Source organism: Gobius niger (genome assembly GCF_951799975.1).
Source record: "Gobius niger genome assembly, chromosome: 7".
Classification (NCBI taxonomy): Eukaryota; Metazoa; Chordata; class Actinopteri; order Gobiiformes; family Gobiidae; genus Gobius; species Gobius niger.
The window spans coordinates 20,712,276-20,736,351 of NC_136858.1; the positions used below are offsets into that span (position 1 = coordinate 20,712,276).

Here is a 24,076-nt window from a genome sequence, read left to right on the forward strand (position 1 = left end):
TAAGCTAACCCTAGATATGTTCCTTGGTCCTTTGCTATACTAAATATAGGCTCCTCAACCATCTGTGAGAATAATTTTGTTCCGTTTATATCCCCATCAGCACTTTCAGCAGGCCAACAGAGAGTTCTCCCCCCCACCTCCATGAAGCTCAACCAAACAGTATTCATACTCTATACTCCTCCTCTTGACACCAACACTGCAACCCACACCCCCCGGCCCCTGGAAGATCTTCCATCAGAGTGAAGGGAGGATTTTGCACTTCCCGGGACCTGGGTCTCTCCTCATACGTAGGGTCAGAGGCACTGAGGGATTTGTAAACTTGTGACAGAGACCACAGCGACTTGGGTCTCCTCCTCGGTTTGGTATTTATAGCTGTCTCTCCGCCCAGGATTACAACAAAAACCCGGTGAGTGGAGCTGCATCTCAGAATGTGTTTTCTTCTGACAGACAGACAGGTGCATCAACCTAACTCAGAAAAACTGAAAGTTGACTGACGACTGACAAAGAGCGCAATCATTATAGTATTGTGACTGAACTGACTGACTGACTGATCTGACTTCAGTTGCTCTTGAACTACTGCTGTTCAATCATAACTTAATGGGAATTACGATGTAGTCAAGTCGAAAAAAATATCAAAAGACACTGAACATACTGACTCTGACTTTTGTTGGTGTTGCAAATATTTTATATGGTGCCCCCAGCCCTGACTTAAGAGGGAGGGAACTGGAAACCTGAGCACAAGGCATCCCTGAGCGTGTAGATAGTTTTATGCCGGATAAAATGGATTTGAACACTAGTCACTAAATCTCTATGAATTTGCATATTCACACTTTTGTGTGTTCGGTACAGTAGTCTGCTCATCTACTGTATTGATAAGTTATGCAGATCATAGTCCAATGACGCAATTACTTGTTGCTAAAATGTCTTGGCTGGTATTGGATTTTAAAAATAGCAGCAGTGGGATCACTTACAGAGAGAGATGTGGTGTTTTGCCACTTTACAAGACCCTATTAAAATTAAAATACGGTCCAACATATGATGTACATTTATCAGACATAACATGGCAAAACAAATTTTAGGCCATAGAAAGACTGATAGTATCTCAGTGATCTCTCGATATCAGCCTCTAACAGGCTCAGTGCAGTTTGCAGATTGGGGAATATGATCGGATGATATGAATAATGCCATATGCTATTTTATGATCCCACTGCATACTCTGTGGCAGCACCAGCAGCCGCGGGTGCTGTTGGTTCTTGTACAAGTGAATCGCATTGTGCTTCTGTTTATGTTGTCTGTGTGTTCAGGTCTAATGTTCCCAAACAAAACTGCAATGCAAAGATAGCTATATGTTTCCTTTGGGCCAGTCATCTGTTTGGCTGTAGAACGTGAGGAATCTGAGGGCACTGACATCACCCTTCAACTTGAAAGTGGAGAAGGGGCCTCCATTGCTGTCTGTGCCTGTACACCCTAACACATTCTGCTGCCACTGTTAGGGCTGTCACTCTCAGTCCTGAAGGCATTTTGTTTGTGAACATGTTCAACACAATGGCATTGTTTTTATGGAGGCTTAATTCTGTGTTGTCATTAAGCTGAAAAACATAGACAGACAGGAATAATACAACAGTTTTTTGTTTTTTGTTTTAGAAGTCATGCCTCTGGGAACACCTGCCCCCCTAACCAAAAGGAAAAAGCCCTCAAAGATCATCACTGACCTATCACATATCCCTCAGCATGGTAAGCCCCTATTGATCAAAGTGAATTTCTACATTCATCACAAAACTACCATGACAGCTAAAAGGTCTTACTTTTTGATATGCTCCTCCACAGAACTGGAAACCGAGGGCTCAGAGCAGCTGGATCTGGGTGTAAAGGTCAGAACCCCCAAGGACATTATGCTGGAGGAGCTTTCTCTCATGAATAACCGAGGATCAAAGATGTTCAAGATGAGGCAGGTGAGAGTGGAAAAGTTCATCTATGAAAACAACCCAGATGTCTTCACCAGTGAGTCCATGGTAAAGTTCTTGAATGGCAAAAAATAAAATTAAAATAAACATATGCTTTTCTGGAGTTTAAAATATTTGACTTTTACAATCCTCTTATTAAGGACAACCTCCAGAAGTTTGTTGGTGGTCAATTCGGCGGACAGATGTTAAACGCCGGAGGACAGCTCATGAATCAACAGTCAAGTACAATCCATTTTGGGGGTTTGCAGTTTGGAGACAGCGGGGCTCCTGTGCCTCCCCCCAAACCTGGAAGCAAAGGAGCAGGAGCAGGAGCAGGAGGTGTGGGAGGAGCAGGGGGGGCAGGTGGAGCAGGGGGGGCAGGAATGGCAGGCGGGGAACATGGAGGTGGAGAAGGAAGAGGTGACTGGGCTCCACTAAAAGGTTTGTATTGTTGTGTAGTTTATTGATGTTTTTTTCTCTTCTTTTTTTAGATATAATCTGCACAATCAACACAAATAACCAATTATATTTACAATCTGTATACAGGAGGTGGAAAAGATGAGAAGAAGCATGTTCTTGTTATGAAAACATATGTGTCTCCATGGGAAAAGGCCATGAAGGGTGACGAGAACCTTATAGCCACTCTCAAAAGTGAAATGCCTGCCCCTGTTCTATATAAGGACCTCCCCAAGTACAAATGCTTTAACAGGTATGGTTTGAATAGTTGACAACAGTTGTAAAGTGACCATTTACCATAACGCTTACCTCTTGTCTTTTGCATTGCTAGGTTTGCGATGCCCTTTGGTGGGTTTGAGAAGGCCAATCAGTTTTTGAAATTCCAACTGCCGGACACAGAGGCGACCAAACAGGAGCCCGAACCAGTGGTGTACCAGCATGACGTAGGCTGCCGACCATCCTTCAACCGCACTCCCATTGGCTGGGTGTGCAGCAGTGAGCCCAGTAGCTTTCATATGGAAACAGATGCTGTGCCTTTTGATGGTGAAACTGATGAGCTGTAAAAAACAAGACAAGCATTACAAATTGTGTACAGAACAAATGTCTACAAGAAGACGCCCCCCCATCTGAGCAGGCACATGCACCACTGAAACACTGGCATTTAGTTTGAGAAATGTATCTAGTATTACGTATACATAAGGGAAAAAGCAGCCACCTTGTTTTCAGCATGACACAGAGAGTTAAACAGTTATGGTATTTTTTTTCTAATCACACATCAGGTGCTGCACATAAGGAAGTGTCAGATCGCGTTTTAAAGGAAAGAATGAAACAAGTGTGAAAGAATGACAGCATTATAGCACATGTCAGGGCTTGCTTTTTTGTTTTGTTTATCTCTGTTTACTATGACATGATGTGTGAAGCTACAGCACGTATTTAAGTAAACATGCACCACTGTCGAAAGAAACCCACTGTATCCCCCTGTATGTGTTCATAGATCCTCAATAAACCCCCTACGAATGACAATCTTCCAGCTGAGTTTTATTCTGATTTGCACTGAGTGTTTGTTGATGTGTAGTAAATGATGTCTGGACAGAACAGTTTTTCAATACAGGTACCTACTCCTGTCCAGCTGGTGGCAGTATTGCATCGTTGCTTGCCCCCAGTTTTAGCCCGTGGACATACCGCATCACTGTGGTACCAAGACTCAGGAGACCTTTGATTTCTCCCTCCAAGAGATTCAGTAGATTGAGCTTAAGTTCACCATTAAAGAGCTGAAGATATTGATTGAAAACAGCCATTGTCGCCAAATGCCAGCGGTGTTGAGTGATTTGCTTGCTAGCTCTACTAGCTACCAAGCCAAGCAGCAGCTGAATGAAGTGCCTTATAAATGTATAGAGGTAACAAACATGCGCTATTCTATTTGTTAATACGTTAATTTCATGCACATTATTATTTATCAATCGTAGAGGTCTCGTTACCTTAGCACCCGTCTTGCTTTGTGGAAAGTTTACAACTTCCAACGTCACGTGAGGTCGCGTACCACTGCTACTTTGTTACCTAGCAACAGCGACTTAACTTTAGTGGATCTGCCTTAATGACTCTCATCCGTCTCTTTCAGAGTCATATTATTCACCACGAATATTGAATCATCCAGCCACTACAAACTACTAACACTACTAACAAATTACAACCATTTGTCTTTTCTGGTGCATGTGTTGTACTCACTGGACTTCAATCAATCCATTGTCTTAATGTGAGGGTTTTATGTCTCTTGTGTTCTAGGTTCATTTTGTCCAATGACTTCAAAATCAAAGGCACAGGCTGCATCTCTGCCCCGGGCTGAGATCTTTGCATATTGGGTGCTGTCCTTTGGTTCACATCTGTATTCTTTTTATCACTTACACAGATTTTCCAAAGGTGTGTAAAATGTAATTAAATTATAGAAAATACAGAGCATTCTGAAGTCAAATGATTATAGGCATACTTTCTTCATCTTTACTCCAGCACATGAAACAAGACTGCAAAGACAATTTCAGCTGGAACAAGGTTTAATTGGTTATTTTAGGGTAAGTCATCAGTAACTGTTACTTTTTATGTAAGACTGTTGTAGTACTCAGAAATGTAATACATCATTAACTTTAGGACCCCAATGACTTTGAGTGGACCTTTTGGACTCACTGGGCAAAGAAATCTTTATTGTTGAGTCTTTTTGGACATGGCATGTTAACAATATTGACCAACCTTTGCTCTCCTAAGGTAGTAATAATATTGTCTGATATTTCAGCGAAATGACAAATATAACATATTTTAATGATGACTGTTTTAATTACCCCTACAGTTGAAGGTGCTGGTGTCTGCTGCGTATGGCTTCATAGTAGCCACCAGTGTGGTGGGGATCAAAGGAGTTGCTGTACTTCTAGTTCATCTTGGAATCACTTTTTTAGTTGCCCAACTTCGAAGACCTGCATTTTGTTGGGCTTCAAGCCTATTATTACTTATTTCCACTATACATTTTCAGCCATTGCAGGATATTCAGGTTTGTGTTTCCTTATTCTAATTTGGCCATATCATATTTTGCACTGTAATCCCATATTGCTGTGGTTCTCAATCACCCGGTCTACACCCGATTTATTGCAGCAGTGATTTCCAGTCAAGGGTACCAAATCTCAAAGCTCTTAGCTACTTTGAATTATTGTAGCCTATATCAGATTTTAAAAAGAAGATGAAGAAGTGTTATTATCAGAGGAATGGAAATTTAAATTTTGATTTACCATGAAATGTTTAAATTTGATTGTGTATTTGCTGTATACTCTACTAAATGCTAATGAATTGGAATATAGTCGTTTAGTTTTTATAATAAACTTTCTAAATGATTGTCAGCACCCTCAAGGTAGGGGGCTCTCGGAAGATAAAGGAATACGGCCCGAACATGGGCTAAATTGAATCTAAAATAGGGCAATTCAAAGTCTAAAGTTGCACTACAACTTGGCAACAACTTTTAAAAATGGACTAAACTAAAAAGAGCAAAAACCTTTGTAAGATTATCTCTAAATATACAAAGACTAGAACTGCAGAGGAGCAGTACCACCTGAAGCTGCCATCAGTGTTACCTGTTCCACAGTTTGAGAAGCACTGCTATTTTGGAAATGAACACAAGATGGCACTACATACAAATTTTATGCACACCTCCACATACTATAGCATATAGGCATAGTACTTGGAGTACTAACCAATGCATAAAAAAGTAATTGACATGTTTTAATCTGGTCACTATCTCGAATGTTTTCCAGTCCCACTTTTCCAGGCTGCTTTAAATCTGTCTCACCTGGCTGCGGCCCAAAGTAAGGGTTGTATTTTTAGGCTATAGTTGATAGGTGATTATTATCCTCGTATTCAAAATGACAGTCCATCTCTTTCCCTGCTGTGCGCTCACACACTTGAGACTACTGTTCACACAAGGGTGACACTTGCTGTTCCTCGTTAGCAGCTGTCTTCTTCTCCAGTGGTTGTTATTATTCTGAGACTATCAGGCTATTTTTATACACCGTCAGATTTGCTCACCTTATAGAACCCATCCTGTGTGTGATGTTTGGTCAGTTTACACCTATGAAATCTAAATTTAGTAACACAAAAATGAGGATTTCCACCACAGTTCCCTCAACGTCTAAAAATAATTGGCCTTCTTATTGTTTCACAGAGAGGCTGGTATGAAACCGAGGAGGAGTACTATCTTCTTCTGTTCAGTGTTGCCGTGTGTGGTCTGCGATTTATCAGCTACAGCCTGGAGCATTGCTGGTGCCTTACTGAAACTGGTGGCATCGTTCAGCTCTGTTGGTTGTTTTCCTACACTTTCTATCATCCTTTTTTCTACAATGGACCTATTATCACTTACACAGATTATAGTCAGCAGGTAAGAGCTTAATATTTTTGTTTAGATGAAGCAGCAGAATTATTACATTGGTACATATTATTGTTTCAGATTCTAAAGGCATATTCCTAGTTTTCTGACACTGTCTTCTTGATATTTTTGGTCAGCCTGATCAATTGTATGTGAAACGTGTGTATGTAAATATAATGGTATGCCACTATTAAAAAAAAAAGGCAGGTTATTCCTGCTATGCCAAATAATTTTCAGTGCTATTACCTGCTCTGCTGAATTAACCTACTCTTTTTACAAATGGTTCACATTAAAGAGCCTTTCAAAAGATCGGATTTGCTTATGGACAACGCCCTCTCTACAGCATTCGAAAAATAGTATAAAATTGAATTACAGAGGGTTTTTCTGTTCATAAAAGCTGCGAGGTTGCTGGCTGTGACAACCTGTGGCTGGGCAGATGTGACTTGTTATTGAAGATATCACTTTTCAGGCCAGTGCCGACATCAGCAGTGCCACCTCTCAGTCGGTCACTTATTGAATGCTGTAGGGGTTATGGGCAGTGTTAACAAGTGTGGCTCTGCATTCAGATCCATCTGGTGGGCCACAGCTCTAACCCTAACACCTTTTTGTGTACTCTTAACAATGTGCTGACTTTCTGCACTTCACAGATGAAAAGACCTGCAGAGGACCTTGGCAGAAATGGAGCAGTTTTGAAGTTTGTGGTTCTTCGAACAGGGAGAATCATACTGTGGTGGTGTATTGCCGAAGTTTTGATCCACACTATGCATATGCACTCAATACAGAGCAATGAGACCTACTTAGAGATTCTTCCTCCTTGGGCCTTGGGTAAGTCTCTATATGTAAAAATGCTATTTATAGAACTGAACTGAAAAATGAGGCAAAAAGTGCTTTGTAACATGCACCAAACATGATTATGAGATGCAGAATTCAAAGTCTTGATGCTCCCGTAGGAGCTCGGATATGCTGATTACAGACTTTCTCGCTGGCCTCCATTAAAGCAGTATCCGCTTTAATGTTTTCTTCATCAAATAGAATAGAAATTAACAGTATTACATTCTTTGTAACATTTTGCTGGTGGTTGACACCTGTGGGATATTATTCTAATCTTGTATGTAATGAAATAATTTCATTTGAATTACTAACCAATTGCTTTAAAACTGTGGTGTTTTTTTCCAGCATCTCTGTGAATAGAACAGACATTTAAAAAGGAGAAAAACTTCTGGAATAAATTTAACAATTATAATATTCCTCTTTTACAGGTGGCCTGGCATTGGCTCTTGTCCAGTTCTTCTATGTGAAGTATTTGGTCCTCTTTGGGTTGCCGTCCATGCTGGCAACAATGGATGGACTGAGTCCCCCAACACTCCCCCGCTGTGTCAGCATCATGCATACATTCACTGGAATGTGGAGGCAAGAGACCACACTTATTTTGCACCTGCATTTTTAATCTGCTAAATTGCACTTGGTCAGAGTAAACATACTTAGCATCCTCAAAGTAAAGTTGTAATTGATTGGTGTCAAGTGCTTTAGTGGTCAGCGGGCAATCACTGTGAGCACAGCAAATTTGTCTCATCTGTTATTACTAGCAATCAGAACAACAGGTCACCTCCACCACTAGCTTCTCCTGGACCTAAATTGATGCAGCTCTTTAGCTCTGCACGACCATGCACCACAAGCAAACCTTGAGCACAATGAATAATATCTTGTGTTCATGGTATACTGCAGAGTCGAATTTGTTTATGGACCAATAACTACTGTATATAGAAGGGCAACTTTAATTTTAGAAATCCCAAAACAGACATTCAAAAACAAATTCACTAACTTGCTGTGTTAAGCTTGTATATAGCTGAATATTGAAACCTTATTTTTGAGCATTATTTCAGTTTATTTGTGCTGACCAAGAAGATGTTTTTATTTTCCTGTCTTTGCTTCTAATGAATCGACTCAATAAGTAACCCTAAACCAGGCCAATACAAATAGCATGAGACCACAGAGATCTTAGCTGCCTATCCATACCACCTGATTATGTTTTGATGTCACATGTGCAACTTATTACACCATAAAAAGCATCTGTGTGACGCAAAACCATTTAAAGTTTCATTTGCAGGCCTACTGATACATGCGCACTTCGAACCTGAAGTATACATACTCACTCACCGTGCAAGTTTCTGTCACACCCACCTCGTCTCGGTGCGTACAATAAAGTGAAATGTCACGATGACTGCACAGATTGCCCTCACATTTTTAAAAGGGATGGGAAAAAACAAACCATGCTGATTATAGGTTGAAGAGGTCACGATTACCCTCGTAAGATACAAATGTCTTACTCCTACTGTGGGTACTGTGAGTTTAATTCCCATCTTTCCTGGTGATGGACACTATTTAAATGTTACCACCATTCCTACATTTTCCTTAAATTTCATGTGTAAAGGATAAGTACTCTTTCCAAACAGAAGCCACTGTGCTGGTTCGGCTGTGAAAATTCATTGCACTGACCAATGTGCTGACACCAAGGCACTCCAATCTGAACTGTGTGTGCTGAGCTGGGCAATGTTGACAACACTGATGGAATGTATAAACCTGTCTACCAGTAACATTGGCAAAACACTATCAGTTTACAGGCTGGAGGAAGTAGACCACCCTTTTTCATTTTCCTAATGATCAAAGCTGAAGACAAACATGTTGCTCTGTGCTCCCCAGTCTGCAGGTGCATCTCACTGAATCACAATACGTCAATATCTTACATGTCATTTTTTTCTCCCCACAGATATTTTGATGTGGGTCTATACCGATGGCTCATCAGGTGAGGTATACTTGTGTGATTGTTGAAAAGTGGAGACAAGTTATACTAATCAATTTACAGTGTGCAGAAGGTTTTCAGCCCTTTAATTTGGACGTGTGCGTTAAATAGGAACATTTGAATCAGATTTACGTTGGATTCAGTTGTTTTGGGGAATGTTTGCACAGAAGTCTGTTCTACACATTTAACCTCTTAACCCCCGCCTGAACCGAGTGCATTTTCTCCAGTTCAACTTTACCCAAATCTTCTTGGAAAAAGAATCAAAATAGCTACGAAAATGAGCGGGAAAAGCAACAATAACACAATAAAAAAGCAACAAAAAAGTGACGAAAAATGTGACGAAAACACATCAAAAAAGCAACAAAAAAACTATGAAAACACTTTGGGCAGTGTCAACTGTATTTTAAATGTGCTTTATAAATAAACTTTGACCTTGACTTTAAAAAAACACTGTTACATAAACGCAACTGCAATGCGACAAAAAAGTTTAGATCAGTTTTGTAGGTCTTAGCTTTAAATGAGATGAACAATTAAGAGACGTACGATTAAGCTCTCCAGTCGAGGAGCTTTTAGATTTGGGTAAAGCTGAACTGGAGAAATGCGATAGGTTAAGGTGATGGTTAAGAGGTTAAACCCAAAAGACTATTCTGTTTTTTTTTTACAGCCTACAGACCCCACTCCATTGCTTTTAATCATTGCTGTTTTATTTTCAACAATCTTGTTGAATCTCATTGCCTATTATACAGAAAAAGTACAGTGATTAAATACATCTGAGTGTAGTTATTGGAATAATATTAACAATAATTTGAACATTTTAAACATGAATACTGTCTGAGTCCACTCTTTCTTGCCTCTCCATCTTGTGCAAGGCACTATGTCCTTTCTGTGTCCATGATTATTAGCCAGTTATTATCCTCAACCCCTTTTTATAGCTCATTTCCTTGAACCGAAGGCGTTGATTCTCCTATGCATCTCACATTTGATGGTGCAATTGCATATAGGCTTTCTTATGGTTATAGGGGAACAGTCCTTGTGCCGCATTATTGTCTCTAGAACCCGGGGAAATCCTTTGTTTAGTATGTGCATACGACAGCCGTGTTATGTTTGCTCACCTGTAACATTAAGGCATCTCAGTAAAAGCCGTGTAATATTTAGTTCGTTGCCATTTATTTGTTGTAATTGCTTCTCACGGCTCATCATTGTTCCATTTAAAATTGTTCATGAGTGCTTGGATGATGTGGGAGTGGATTTCAACTAAATAAGATAGCAGGTATTGTACTACAGATACCGGGATTTAAATTGCAAATGATTCTAATTCTTGCCTGTGTCCATCAGAAATTGTTTTCGCTTTCTTAATGGCACCGTTTGCAATTATCCCAGCACAGAGGCAGAGCGATAGCCGTGACATAATACCCCAGCGCTCCTGCTCGTGGAAGTGTTTTTAAAAAGGTCTTAATGCAGTTTTGAAATTGTCTGAAGAGCACTAGATGAGCGCGTAGGTGTTAAATGATGTGCTCTACACAGCTCCCCAACACTGCGTCTCCCTGGGCACTAAGTGGCTCAGTCTTTGCCATGCCATTACGCCTTTATAGCCTCAATGCCACAATCTCCCTGATTCTGCGTTAATAATAAATAATATGAATGCATTGGTTTCATGTAGCGCTTTTCTGGACACTCAAAGGCGCTTTACATTGCATTATTCATTCACTCCATACTTGGTGGTGGTAAGATGCTATTGTAGCCACAGCTGCCTGGGGTAGATTGACAAACGTGAGGTTACCAGTCTGCGCCATCGGTCCCGCCACCCACTCACCACTCACTCACACACTACATTCCAAAGGCGGTATGGCACACTGGAGTTTTGTCAACAGAAATGTGTTGTCTGGTTGTTCAAATGTGTATTTTAGAAAATACTGAATTTTGCACATGCTAAACTACAGGATTTGCCTGTATTTCAAAACATGTTTCAGATGATTGATTCTAAACATACAGTACCTAATATAAGAGTGTGGGTAGAGTGCCAGTATTTTTGTATTATTGCTATTTTATGATGCTATGTTCGACAACTACAGTAAAATATTAAGAGAGTTCATTTTTTCGCCTTCATCTCCAACCCTAACCCCTTCGCCTAAGTGGTTACTCATGTATCCTCAAGGCACGAGTAGCTTTCTGAAACTCTAGAGCCAGATATTTATTCACATCATATTTGATTTGTTTTATTTAAATTTGTATCATTATTACAAATCATGATATTTCATGGAGAATGGATGTCTGTTTGACCCCATAGCCCAGTGTTTGTTCAGCTTCAGGGACCCACAGTTGCAGGATTTTGTTTCCTTTTGCAAATATTATCATTTATAATCATATATATAAATATGCAACTCGCTTTGATTTACTTCTAAAAGCAATATTTCCATCTCTGTTGAATACATCTGCATCTTAATCTTTACAAATGCAGTATGTTTATGTGCTTTGCTAACATCGCTCCATCTGTTCCTCTGCCGACTTCGGTCATCCAATATGGCCGTGCTGTCCACTCTATTTCAAGCTCAGAAAATGCTGGCTCATCTTTCTGGAATATTGATTAGCTACAGGCTGGCTGAGATAATTAGTTCCCTGCTCAGCACCACAAGACTGAACATGTTTGCCAGTTAAGTGATGCAGCAGTATACTATAAGAAGTTGTCTTTGTTTGCTTTGGGATAATTACTCAAACTGTGAGATGAATGGAAATCACAATTTGGAGAACAGAATATGGGATCCTCTGTAGTTTAGGTCTCAGAACATCTTATACACACATGCTTCTATTTGTTTAGCAGTTCATGTTGGTCTTCTCCTGAACGTGCTCTGTGTGAATTGAATACAAAACGTCAATATGAATATTTGTCTAAAATAGATAAACGCCACAACTTTTTTTTTCTCTTTATTTGACTATGTTGCACTGCTGAAATAGTTCAATCTTCCAGAAATAAAGTTCAAGAAAACCAGCAGCAGCAGTGTACATATAGTGAAGGGCTGCCTCAATGTTGAAATGATGCTATCGTCCATAGTGGAAGTCCGTTATAGATGTCGAGTGTTTAGGATGGACTGCGCCGCAAACACTTGTGAGTCACTTCTGCAGCTGCAGCATAAATGAAAACGGCAGAATGTAAATTACTTGAAGAGGCCCTATTTTTGCGCTAAATGTCAGAGCAATGTCAATTTGATGAAAACCCCAATGAGGTCATATTGTAATGACTGTGACAGGTGCTATTTGTAATTCGGTGCATTGTTCTCTTATGACCTTTTGTTTTGCTGTATGGCTGCATTGTTTGTGTCATCCCTCAAACTCACTGTAGCGGAAACTATGGAACTGTCTTTAATGGCTTTTAAATATTTTAATGGGTTGCGTTTCTCGACGTTAGAGAATTAGATGAACAGCAGTGCCAGATTATTGTTTTCTATTCAGGGACTGGTTCAGAATTTTCTGTGGAAATCTATCTTAAAACATCTTTTTGTCTACGCTCCAAGTCATCCAGGATTATTTTTATTATACTAAAAGTTTTTGAATCTTGGCTGGCTTCAGCTGAGGACGTTTCACTTCTCTCCTTTGAGGTTTCTTCTTGCTACTACTATCCTACAAATAATTAAGCATCGTCTTTTTAGAATTATGGTGTCATGAAATGCAACCTACAGCATATTCTCTATTCTTCAGATACATCTATGTCCCATTGGGAGGTTCTCGCGTCGGGCCTCTGCATAAGGTGTTGTCCAGTGGCTTGACATTTGGATTTGTCTGTGTGTGGCATGGAGGTCATGACTACCTGCAGTACTGGGCGCTCATGAACTGGGCTGGAGTGTTGGTCGAGAGCGGATTGAAGACTCTCTTATCCTCGTCACCTATTCACTCTTTTATTGTAAGTTTTCTTTTCATACGTGCTTATTTTAAGCCACCATAACCTTTATCCTTCCTTTAGCCTGTCACATGCTGTTGGCATTTACAGTGAACATCCACCATTTATGTTAAGAAAAGGCCGAGTTACTATTCATTATTAATGTGGTGTGCCTTTGTCCTTTATCTGAGGGAAAAGATCCCTGTTCTTTAGAGTTAACTTGATAAAGTTAACACACTAATTTACTTCATTTGACAGTGACAGTCCGCAATGGGTGTGTGATTTTGTTATATTTTCCAGGAGCAACATTTCTCCGCAGCCATGAAAAGACGTTGTGCTGCCCTTCTCTGTGCCTTTTCCACTGCTATGCTCATCCTGTCTAATCTGGTGTTCCTCGGAGGGATCCACGTTGGTAGAATCTTCTGGAAGCGAGTTTTTATTCAAGGTAAATTGCTCAAGAGGATGCTCGCTCAATAGGATTTGTGTAAGCCCCTGTTTCACTGGATTGTTTTAGTTCGCATTTTCTTTTCATCTTCATTTCAGACTTTTTATTCTAAGAATAACTAGACACTTAACTAACTGCCAAGGGAAGAATCATCATACACAGTTGTGTTTCTGGCGAAAGATGTAGTTAGAAATACTATATCCACAGGGTGTGCGTCCCTGAGACATTTGCCTCATGGCTTGTGCTGTCTCTATTTGGCTCATTTGGTTCTTAAAGTGAAATGGCAGGACCTCCTGAGGCCTGTTTACCCTTGATAAGCTCGCTGTGAGCCGCACTCTGCACACTCAGCACTGGACACAGATTCAGGGTCCAACGGCAAATTAATGTGCCTCTGATCTCAAGCAAATGTTGTTCATTCTTGGCTTTTGAACCTGAAACTTAATTTAATTGAAATGAACCAAAAGCAACTAAACGTCCAATGACCGCTTGGAAAAGCATCATACCATGTACTATAAAACTAAGACTACCATAAAGCATGCTGTTAGTAGCAAAAAAAACAAAGAAATTGTAGAAGTTTTCAACTTGACACCAGGTTAACACAATTTATATGTGCAACTTTGTATGACTGGATTTCAGCCAATCAGCACGCAGCAGGGGGCTGTTCCAGTTTTGAAATCAGAGATGTGAATTTCCACAGCCCAGGATCTGGCTTGAAATTCAGCATGCTATTTGAAGGTAACTAGTTTTGTAGCAAATGTTAAAAAAGGCTTGTTTCGCCTCCCTTTTTTATTCGTAAAGGAAACTTGCTGCAAATGGAGGGTGATTTGATTTGAGATAAATTGCAACATAATAATAAATAACGGTCCCTTTTGTCCTGGATAATCAACCTGGAACTAACAAAAACGTTTTGGCTTTTGAATGAAAAACATTGAGTAATAAATAAATAAATGTAATATATACAATTGTTTAACTTTGCTTTTTACAATACTCTGTGTTCATAACCTTAAAGGAATACAATGTTTCCTGAGTGAATGCTAATGCAGTTACTTATGTCTGCACGAGTAATAAACCACTGAGGGGAGTTGCGGTCCACTTAATTAACATCAGATCAATGTCTTTAAATCAGCCTGTCTGTTATCTTCTGTGCTGTTTGCTGCAGCTAAACTGCACTCTGATGTTTCTAATGTAATGTGTGTCTCATATTTGTAAATATGATAACTGATTTCCATTAGGACTTACAATACACATATTGAAGAGCAGTAGGTCTTTTATAACAATGCCATTCAAAGGCTTTAGACTTCTTTATTTTCCTGCTTTTGCTTTTTCTAAAATATGGTATTTGTCCTTCTTGTAACTGTGTGTGCCAAAAAAAAAAAGAAGACCTTCTTGTGTAGCGCATTGAAATGTGTAACTTGTGCTTCTTCGAGCTGGTTGTGGATACACTCTGCTTAAGAGTGTTAATGATACGCACATACCTATGGAGACAAAACTGTGATGACTTTGCACAAGTGCAAAGACTGCTCATAGTTCATACTGTGCCCCATAAAAGGTTTTAAATTATTAATTTGCATGTGAAAAGTACATTCTGCCTTTAAAGTGTTCATAGAAATGTTCAGATTTTTTTCTACTAATGGCATTGTACAGGATGACATAGTTAATAATTTATTGTGAATAGCTACATGAGGAATGCATTTCTAAAAGAAACCACTGGGTTTTCTCCTCCCAAGTGTTCGTACTTCACTATAAATGTGTGCAAATCTGTTTTAGTGTTGGTGCAACACACCATGTATTGAAGACTGCAGAGACTGCTGTACATGAGGCAGTGTGTGCATATGTGTGAATTCAATTTTGACATGAATAGAAAAGAATAGACCATTGAAAAGCATTGTGGGTGCAGGTGCAGGCTCCTAAGATAATCTGGAAGCAAGCCATTGGAGGAGGAGGAGCAGACAGCTGTCCTTACCTGCTAGACCCTCTAACATGCTATAAATAGAAACACATAGTAATGTAGCGCATGCATAACACACAAAGCATTATTGCTTTATAGTTTCTCAATTATGAAACAGGATGTTCAAAATACAGATAGTTAAAGTACCTTTCTACAAAATGTATACAGGGTACGACTGAATACTTTGAGTACTTTCTTCATTTCAGGTTGGTCTACCGTGGCACCGCCCATGCTGGCCTTCCTCTACTGTTTTGCGCAGATTGGACTTGAGTGGACTCCTAACCCAGCATGAACCACCTTGACTTTCCTTCACAGTGAAGGCTGCTACGCGATAGAACTTCCCGCTGAGCACGAGCTGTAGTCCGTACCAGCCGGACTCAGTAACTCTGGACTGGGCCCAGCTTTCTACCCACCCCCCACCCTCCCTCACTCAGGTGAAAATCTAAAACCATGAAACAATCCTGCCAATGAAAGTCAGTGATGTATGGTAATGCTTCATCAGTGTAAACGTTGTGTTCTTAATTGTTCATCTTGTTCTGTGCATGATTATCTTTTCCATCTCAGGAAAAAACAATTAGTAGAGGCTCCCAATGTGTCCTGTTACACCAACTGTGTAACAAAACGTTGCTCAGTGATTCAGTGAGCTGAAGAAATGCTAATTTCTTTTCTAAATATGTACCAAACTCTTTTGGGCCATCACTGACACTGAGACAATATGCAGTAAAAGATGTCTATTGCATTCATCTGGTAAAGTACAATGTCCCAAAATATCTATTATCTGGGAAAATTTTACTAATTACCACCAATGGTAGAGCAATGAAACGCCTGGGAAATTTAAAGTATGACCGCTATTGTGTAATTTGTCCTGCTGTGTTGAATTCTGATTTACATTTAAATGAATGCTTTGTTTCCAAAAGATGTCATGTTTTTTTTATCATGTTGATGACATAATTGTAGGTTGACCTCATTTCCAAGCTTTGGTTGTGATAGAAATGTATTCAAAATTGTCTGGATGCTTTGGCAAAGGTATACAAGCAATTAAAGAACCCTGCTGTTTGAAATGGCACAACACTGGAACGACATTGTAATCCTAACAGATGTGTTGTTGTGGCTAGTCTTTAGTTCTTCCATTAGCTGATTTCTGTTTCACGGGATTATCATATCTGTGACGCTAAGAAGGGTTTGTGAGTGGGGTCAGTAAAGAATCCTCTTAAATGAGCATATAACACTGAGCTTTATCCGACCTAAGACGATCAACATGAGTGGATCTGGTGAGGTACACCTTGGATTTTCTCAGAAAATCATTGCCTGTTGGATGCGCGCAGGGATATTTAAAGTCTCACAGCTTGTTAAGGTGGGAGGTATCCCCCAAGGTGAACAAACCACACACACTTGTAAAAATATTTATTTTTAATGGTACCATAGGTCACAGTTCCTCACAAATAATTCCCATTGTGCTTGGAATAGAAGCATCACATGTAATGTACAAAGATAGGCCAGTGCATATAACATAAAGACACCAGATTAGCTTGGAGACAAACTACCTCAGTGAGTAGATATGTGCAAATACTGTAATTGTAATGGTCAGTCCAGGTTATCCCAAAGCAGAACATTGTTTTGTAAAAATGTGTCTATGCCACTGTTATCCGTATTAATAAAGAAGGAACTAATCTATTCAATGTAAGCTCACTGAGGATATGCTTTAAAGGCACAGTGCTGCATGCTCTGAATATAACTGAATTAAGTACCTTAACAGAAGTGACTTGTGTTATCCTGAACCTTTGTCTATAGCACTCGTAATATTGCTTCAGCCTGTAGAATAATAAATACATCCTAATGATTCTGCTTGAAAAGCCGGAAACAAAAGACTGAAGACGGGTGAAAGTGCTAATAGTGACGCATGCCACACAAACAAACTACAGTACAAAGTTACAGAGAAAGTCATGGATCTATTACTCCCATGAGCGTTTCTGTTGAGAATATTTCATTCACTAAGTCGATGCTGGTTTTTTAAAAGTGTTTTCATAAAAGTGTAGTGAGAGGGATACAGGATTTATACAAATAGGACAGTATGTTAGCAGTTAAACTTTAATGACACTGACAGGTAATTCATTTTAGCATCAATGATTTCAGGCTGTCACTGATTGGTGTAGTTTCTCAGATAAAGCAGCTAATTGCCCAAACACCACAGAAAACCTGGCATGATTTAATCTCTACATTCTCCTCTCTACTGGAGTGTACCAGGGCTTTGTCAGCTCTGCCCTCCTTTCCTGCTTTTCTCTGAACCCGCCGTACACAACAACCGTCTGCATTTCCTGCACGAGTCCATGATTTCACTTGATTTTATACAAAAAAATAATAATACAAAAACAGAACCATTAGGGCCCATAAACACTGGCTGTAACCCAAATGAGTTCTCTCCCCCGATGATGAGCCCATTTATTTTTAGTAAGCTGAATTTTTTATGATAGCAGGGCAATGCGAACTGCATCCTGTGTTTCCTAGTACACGATTGTTTCTCATGTCGGTAAAAGACAAGACATGTACCAGAAATATTGTGTATTTAAGTAATGATTTTGATGGGACGAATGGTACCTCTGCTGTTGTCACTTTCAACAAATAATGAAACTTTAGCTTTGCCAATGTAAATAAAATATTTTTATATTTCATACGTCTCATGGTGTTTGTTTTCTTTCAAGCCGTTTAAATCAACATGATAAATCATTTCAAATGTAGTCTTCCTATAATAAGAATCCTTTAGTGTATTTTAAATAACTGAGCTTGACCTTGTACTTTTGAAATTGCACTCCCAGCACATGCTTTTCACCTGCCTCTTAACAGCTAGATGCATCTCATGTTCACCTATTGCCCGCAATGTAAGAGATGGGCATGTGGAAAGAAGCATGCAGGCAGATGGAAGCAAAAAGTCCCATTATCCGTGTTCGTGTGTGCAGAGTAGATTTATCGTCACAAAAATAAACTTTATTATAACAATATGCAAAAAGGCATTCCATACAGAGTTCTTGACAGACTGAAAACATCTTGGGGGCACAGTTATATATTATGTTTGGTGTCATTAAAATGGATGGCTTTCATTAAACTTTAAACTTATGAGAGCTGCTCTAGTAACGTCAACTTATCTGTAAAATGTGATTCAACTGAGATGAAATCTGACATCGTTGCCCACTGTTCATCGGGCATATCTGTCGACTCTTGCGAAAATGATCATGTCTGGTAAAATACTGTCTGTATAAAACAAGGTAGTTGCTGACAAAATTGTAAAACCGTAGATCCATATCTGCAGTAAACTTGACGTGAATGCCTTTGTGTGCATTTTTGAGGCACGCGTCTCGTGTAAGGGGCATGCAGGGAGCGGGGATACAAATGGTTCAATAACAGACCTGTGCATCATGCTGCTTCCAGTGGAGTCTCTGACAGTGGCACAACTTGCGCTCGTCTGTTGAGATCACCTGAAATCTTTAATCATATAAATAGATCTGAGTCTAATCAGCATGTCCTCAAGCTATTTTTCCATTAAAGTGCTTATGGAAAAATAAACCATCCTTATATACAAACATACAGCTGTCAGCTTTAGGTACCCTCTGAGCTTTCCCTCATGTAAACCGTGCTACATCATCTCTGGATCTGGCTTCACTGTGACCAGCCAGGACACCAGTAAGAAGAACTGCTCTGTAATCCTGATAAGAGTGATTACTGCAGCCTCAGCCGCCCAGGTAATCCCAATGTAACCGGACTCAGGCTGAGATTTCAGTATTGCCTTGAAATGCACAATGCTCCTCAAATCGCTCAAGAAAAGATATCTTCTTTCTCCAGCTCTGGTGAAGTAGGTCTAGAAATATCAAAAAGAGGTTGCGGAGTGCCAGTGCTTGATTTCCGTTCTTTGAGGAGCTGCAGCGCCTCCATGAGTTGCGCCTCTAGTCCAGACATTCGCGTGGATAGGTTTTTGATATCGTCTTTTAGTTCAAGCTTAAGCTCCTGTAGGGAGGCTTGCAGGGACTGTTCTGGGATGGGGTAAAATGTGTGTCTGTTATCTGGTTGGACGGGGCTACGGTCCTGTGGGGTCAACCGTAAATCCCCCACTTTGTCCAGCCGGAGGTCGCTTTTGGTGATGCCACTGTCGCAAGAATCCGTCTTTTTCAACGTGGCTTGCGACTCGTGCATCTTGGTCCGTTCTGGTAAAGTCTCCATGGATTCCGCTTTCGACACTTTGTTCCAGTTGTCGGCTTTGGCCATAGACTCCTTGAAGCGGCCCCAGCCCTTTACCTTTGCCGGTTCGGTGCGGCAGGCTATAAAAGGTACAGGGGGCGGGACTTGGAGGGTGGCTTTGTCACTGGGGTTACAATTTGGCGGAGTCCCTGATTGCGGGGAAGAAGATGAAGGCGTCGCCGGGCTTTCTGTGACCGTGACGATGCTGGTGGTGGCGATGGTGGATTTAGTTACAGGGGCATCGACGTACATTTGACCCTTCTCCAGGTCGTGCTCATCGATGTCCGGTTTGTCGATGTGAAGACGGGCCTCTTTCTGCTGCCGGAATCGCTGGAAGAGTTTTCGAACAGGGTGGTCTGGAGGCAAGTTCAGCGGGGCTTCGTTCTTACGCTTTTGCCGCTCTTCTTCCTCGCGCTTGACGTCACTGATTTTTCTGAAGACGATCTGTAAAGACACAATAGCATTATAATAGTATAGAGTAGACTCATCATAGACAAAGTATGAGGCTGTTTTAGGGTTAAGGGATTTTCATACTCTAAAAAGCTTTTGAGCATCAAATTGGGCAGTACCAATAGCAAGTTAAACCCCCTATGTGCTCCATTGGTATGGTGTATTCAGCTTGCTGCTCAGAAATCGTTAGTCACTGACGAAGCCTTTAAACCTCTAAACCCCCACCTGAACCGAGCACATTTTTTCCAGTTTGGTTGTAACCAAATCTAAAAGCTTCTTGAAAAAAAAGCGACAAAAAGGAGGAGGAAAAGCAACAATGACAATAAAAAAACGACAAAAACAAAGACGACAAAGAAGTGACAAAAAAGCAACAAAAAAGTGATAAAAATGCAACAGAAAAATATACAAACAACTGGGCCGCACTCAGTACAGGTCAGATATATAACTTCAACTTTAATTCAATAAAATGTTATCTATGCTTTTAAATTGCAAATGCTTAAAGGGACTATACAGAGTTTAAAAATGTTAAAATTATGTATTTTCCTCTCCCTACATGTTCCAACAATGTGTAGAATGAGCCCAGACATGTTCACCACAACTGCCTCTAAAATCCTACACTGTCACTGAAAAAGTTGTTACTTCAGGTCCGAAGTGCCGTCATGCACGAGCTTAATATAGAAGCTGCAGTTACACATATGACCTGAGGTGGCAGTAGTGAGTATAAAATGGCCAACTTGCATCTAGCCCCTATAAAGTAAAAAAAAAAAAAACAGCCTTCATCACAGTTTTCTATAAATGGATTTGCATTTATATATATATATATATATATACATATATATATATATATATATATATATATATATATATATATATATATATATATTCAATATTAATATTAATATATTAATATTCAACTGCGCCATTGCGATTGACTGCGGAATTGCGGGAAGCGAATGCAGAAATTGCATAAACTGTTCAAATTGCATAAATTGCTTAATTTGCATAATCTAATTTGTATAAACTGGTAAAATGCATAAAATGTCATGTTGCATAAACTGTATAAACTGCATAAAGTGGTAAAATGCATGAATGGGTTAATTTGCATAAATTATGTAAATTGCATAAACTCTTTAAAATTCATAAATCCTAAATGGCATAAACTCTTAAGTTGCATAAACGGTTTAAAATGCATAAAGTGGTTAATTTGTATAAATTATTAATATTGCATAAACTTTTAAATTCCATAAACTGGTCAAACTGTTGAAATGGCCTCAGTGCTTGATTGGCAGAAGCTGCACAAATGGCTGAAAGGCCTGGAGTCTCCTGATTGGCTGGATTCCCCCATACACACCAATGCAAAAAGAATTCCGCATTCCAGTTCAATTAAAGAAAAAACATTAATAAAACTAGAAATGCAATGGCTGTGCCATTGCGATTGACTGCGGAAATGCGGGAAGCGAATGCAGAAATTGCATAAACTCTTCAAATTGCATAATCTATTTTGCATAAACTGGTACAATGCATAAAATGTCATGTTGCATAAACTGCATAAAGTGGTAAAATGCATGAATGGGTTAATTTGCATAAATTATGTAAATTGCATAAACTCTTTAAAATTCATAAATCCTAAATGGCATAAACTCTTAAGTTGCATAAACGTTTTATATTCCATAAACTGGTCAAACTGTTGAAATGGCCTCAGTGCTTGATTGGCAGAAGCTGCACAAATGGCTGAAAGGTCTGGAGTCTCCCCATTGGCTGGATTCGCACATACACACCAATGCAAAAATTTCAAACTCTCGTATAAAAAAACTGGAAAACTGCAGAAGGACAATTTTTTCTCAAAACCCACAAGTTGCAGAAGCTGAACATGCACAAAGTGCAGAAATTGCATAAAATGCAGAAAAAAGTGCAGAAAAGCATGGATTTGCGGCAGCCCCATTATAAGTCAATGGGAAAAATCTCCGACATTTTGGCCGATTGCGGAAAAACCGTAAGTTGCAGAAGTCCCAAAAGTAATAGCACCCTTCTCCTCAACATGCGGAACATTTTGATGCATAACTTGCATAAATTGCACAAAGCATGAAGGTGCTGAAAGCTGGAGAAAATCGGGAAAAAGATGGAAGAGGAATAATAACTAGAAATGCAATGGCTGCGCCATTGCGATTGACTGCGGAATTGCGGGAAGCGAATGCAGAAATTGCACAAACTGTTCAAATTGCATAAATTGCTTAACTTGCATAATCTAATTTGCATAAACTGGTAAAATGCATAAAGTGTCATGTTGCATAAACTGTATAAACTGCATAAAGTGGTAAAATGCATGAATGGGTTAATTTGCATAAATTGTGTAAATTGCATAAACTCTTTAATATTCATAAATCCTAAATGGCATAAACTCTTAAGTTGCATAAACGGTTTAAAATGCATAAACTGGTTAATTTGCATAAATTATTAATGTTGCATAAACTTTTATATTCCATAAACTGGTCAAACTGTTGAAATGACCTCAGTGCTTGATTGGTAGAAGCACAAATGGCTGAAAGGCCTGGAGTCTCCCCATTGGCTGGATTCCCACATACACACCAATGCAAAAATTTCAAACTCCCATATAAAAAAACTGGAAAACTGCAGAAGGCCAATTTTTTCTCAGAACCCACAAGTTGCAGAAGCTGAACATGCACAAAGTGCAGAAATTGCATAAAATGCAGAAAAAAGTGCAGAAAAGCATGGATTTGCGGCAGCCCCATTATAAGTCAATGGGAAAAATCTCCGACATTTTGGACGATTGCGGAAAAACCGTAAATTGCAGAAGTCCCAAAAGTAATAGCACCCTTCTCCTCAACATGCGGAACGTTTTGATGCATAACTTGCATAAATTGCACAAAGCATGAAGGTGCTGAAAGCTCTAGAAAATCGGGAAAAAGATGGAAGAGGAATAATAATAAAGAACATGAAAACCAATAATTGACTGCGGAAGAATTCCGCAGTCAATCAATAAAGAACATGAAAACCAATAATTGACTGCGGAAGAATTCCGCAGTCAATCAAAAATAAAGCATCTGGCCAGATGCCCTTCCTAATTCATGGCATGAAGACTCGCGGGCCTTCTGAACCTCCTATGGCTGGAATATCAATAGCATTCTTCAAGTCTATTTGTGTCAAGCTCATGCAACTTAATAGTGACAATGTTTTTTTGTTTTTTTTACACTGCGCGTGCCTTGCAAATGTCACCTTTGTGTGTGTTTTCCCTTGACACTGTGCGAAAGTTCACTTGATGCCTCTGGCTTTATTTGACGCAGAAAAGCGATCCTTTAAGGCTAATGCACAACTAATTAGACAATAGAAAACAATAGAAAATTGTCCCTTTTCATTGCCAAACTTAAGATGTGTATGTGTTTACTAGTCAACTGTACAGAAAAATTAACATCAGCTATAGCACTTTATTATGAGAGAAAGTGTTGCATGTTTATTATATCTTAAATTTAGCACATACTTACAACAAGGCAGTGTTGTCAGCACACTTGGTTTGCTATGGGAATGTTCTAATCACAGTATTATTTTAGTGAGAAAAAAACCTTCCTATTTATAATGATTTTCGGGGTTAGACTTCAGACAGCATAATTGAGCACCACAAGTTCTATTTCTTATTAGTTCCCAAAATAAAACGAAAAGTTCATAATTGGTAATTGTGACGTGGGTGAATAAGGGGTCACGATTGCCGATCACTGTCCCTGACTCCTGGCATGGGAATCCACACTATCTCAAATCTGCTACAGGCACAAATAGCACTAGCTTGTAACTCCGTGTGGCTTCCGTTGGCCCAATCATTTCTCCTATCAATAAAAAACATCCTATTTTTTGCAAGTATGCAGCAGGTCTCCTATTTTCCACCCAGAGCACAGCACACGGTAACTCTCCTGCACATTGTACATCATCTCTTTCAGTATGTACTCTTAATACATTTTAAGTTGTTGTTCCACTCGATCTCGCTGCTGAAATCCAATGAACACTGCGCCCATCCATCATCTGTGAACA

The 24,076-nt window shown here is 39.6% G+C and overlaps 3 protein-coding genes across 6 annotated transcripts in view; 2 read left to right on the forward strand and 1 right to left on the reverse strand.

Moving 5' to 3' along the window:
- The first annotated feature begins 194 nt into the window (after positions 1-194).
- On the forward strand, positions 195-3,424 carry myoz1a (myozenin 1a). Its single transcript, XM_079559607.1, has 6 exons — positions 195-406; positions 1,645-1,734; positions 1,828-2,012; positions 2,105-2,384; positions 2,490-2,652; positions 2,731-3,424. Exons 2-6 carry the CDS (start codon positions 1,650-1,652, stop codon positions 2,960-2,962), a joined length of 945 nt encoding a protein of 314 aa, XP_079415733.1. The 5' UTR covers positions 195-406; positions 1,645-1,649; the 3' UTR covers positions 2,963-3,424.
- A 135-nt stretch (positions 3,425-3,559) lies between these two features.
- Positions 3,560-16,103, forward strand: hhat (hedgehog acyltransferase). Its single transcript, XM_079559610.1, has 12 exons — positions 3,560-3,796; positions 4,182-4,316; positions 4,404-4,465; positions 4,542-4,655; positions 4,738-4,935; positions 6,097-6,309; positions 6,945-7,122; positions 7,557-7,707; positions 9,065-9,100; positions 12,791-12,992; positions 13,269-13,413; positions 15,568-16,103. The coding sequence occupies exons 1-12, from the start codon at positions 3,787-3,789 to the stop codon at positions 15,651-15,653; spliced, it is 1,530 nt and encodes a 509-aa protein (XP_079415736.1). The 5' UTR covers positions 3,560-3,786; the 3' UTR covers positions 15,654-16,103.
- Positions 16,104-18,321: 2,218 nt separating this feature from the next.
- The window catches only part of LOC306965211 (voltage-gated delayed rectifier potassium channel KCNH1-like), a 45,825-nt gene continuing 40,070 nt past the window's right edge, over positions 18,322-24,076 (reverse strand). For all 4 annotated transcript variants that reach the window (XM_079559468.1, XM_079559467.1, XM_079559469.1 and 1 more), the window contains one exon: positions 18,322-20,032. In XM_079559468.1, coding sequence (XP_079415594.1) covers positions 19,169-20,032 — 864 coding nt within the window. In that variant the 3' untranslated portion in view covers positions 18,322-19,168. The remainder of the gene's footprint in view (positions 20,033-24,076) is intronic.

Excerpts from the sequence above, each read along its gene's own strand:
- myoz1a (XM_079559607.1), top strand. The coding sequence starts at position 1,650 with ATGCCTCTGGGAACACCTGCCCCCCTAACCAAAAGGAAAAAGCCCTCA. Across the intron at positions 2,385-2,489 it reads TGACTGGGCTCCACTAAAAG|GAGGTGGAAAAGATGAGAAG; the intron begins GTTTGTATTGTT and ends ATCTGTATACAG. Across the intron at positions 2,653-2,730 it reads AAGTACAAATGCTTTAACAG|GTTTGCGATGCCCTTTGGTG; the intron begins GTATGGTTTGAA and ends TTGCATTGCTAG.
- hhat (XM_079559610.1), top strand. Across the intron at positions 4,656-4,737 it reads CCAACCTTTGCTCTCCTAAG|TTGAAGGTGCTGGTGTCTGC; the intron begins GTAGTAATAATA and ends TTACCCCTACAG. Across the intron at positions 13,414-15,567 it reads GAAGCGAGTTTTTATTCAAG|GTTGGTCTACCGTGGCACCG; the intron begins GTAAATTGCTCA and ends TCTTCATTTCAG.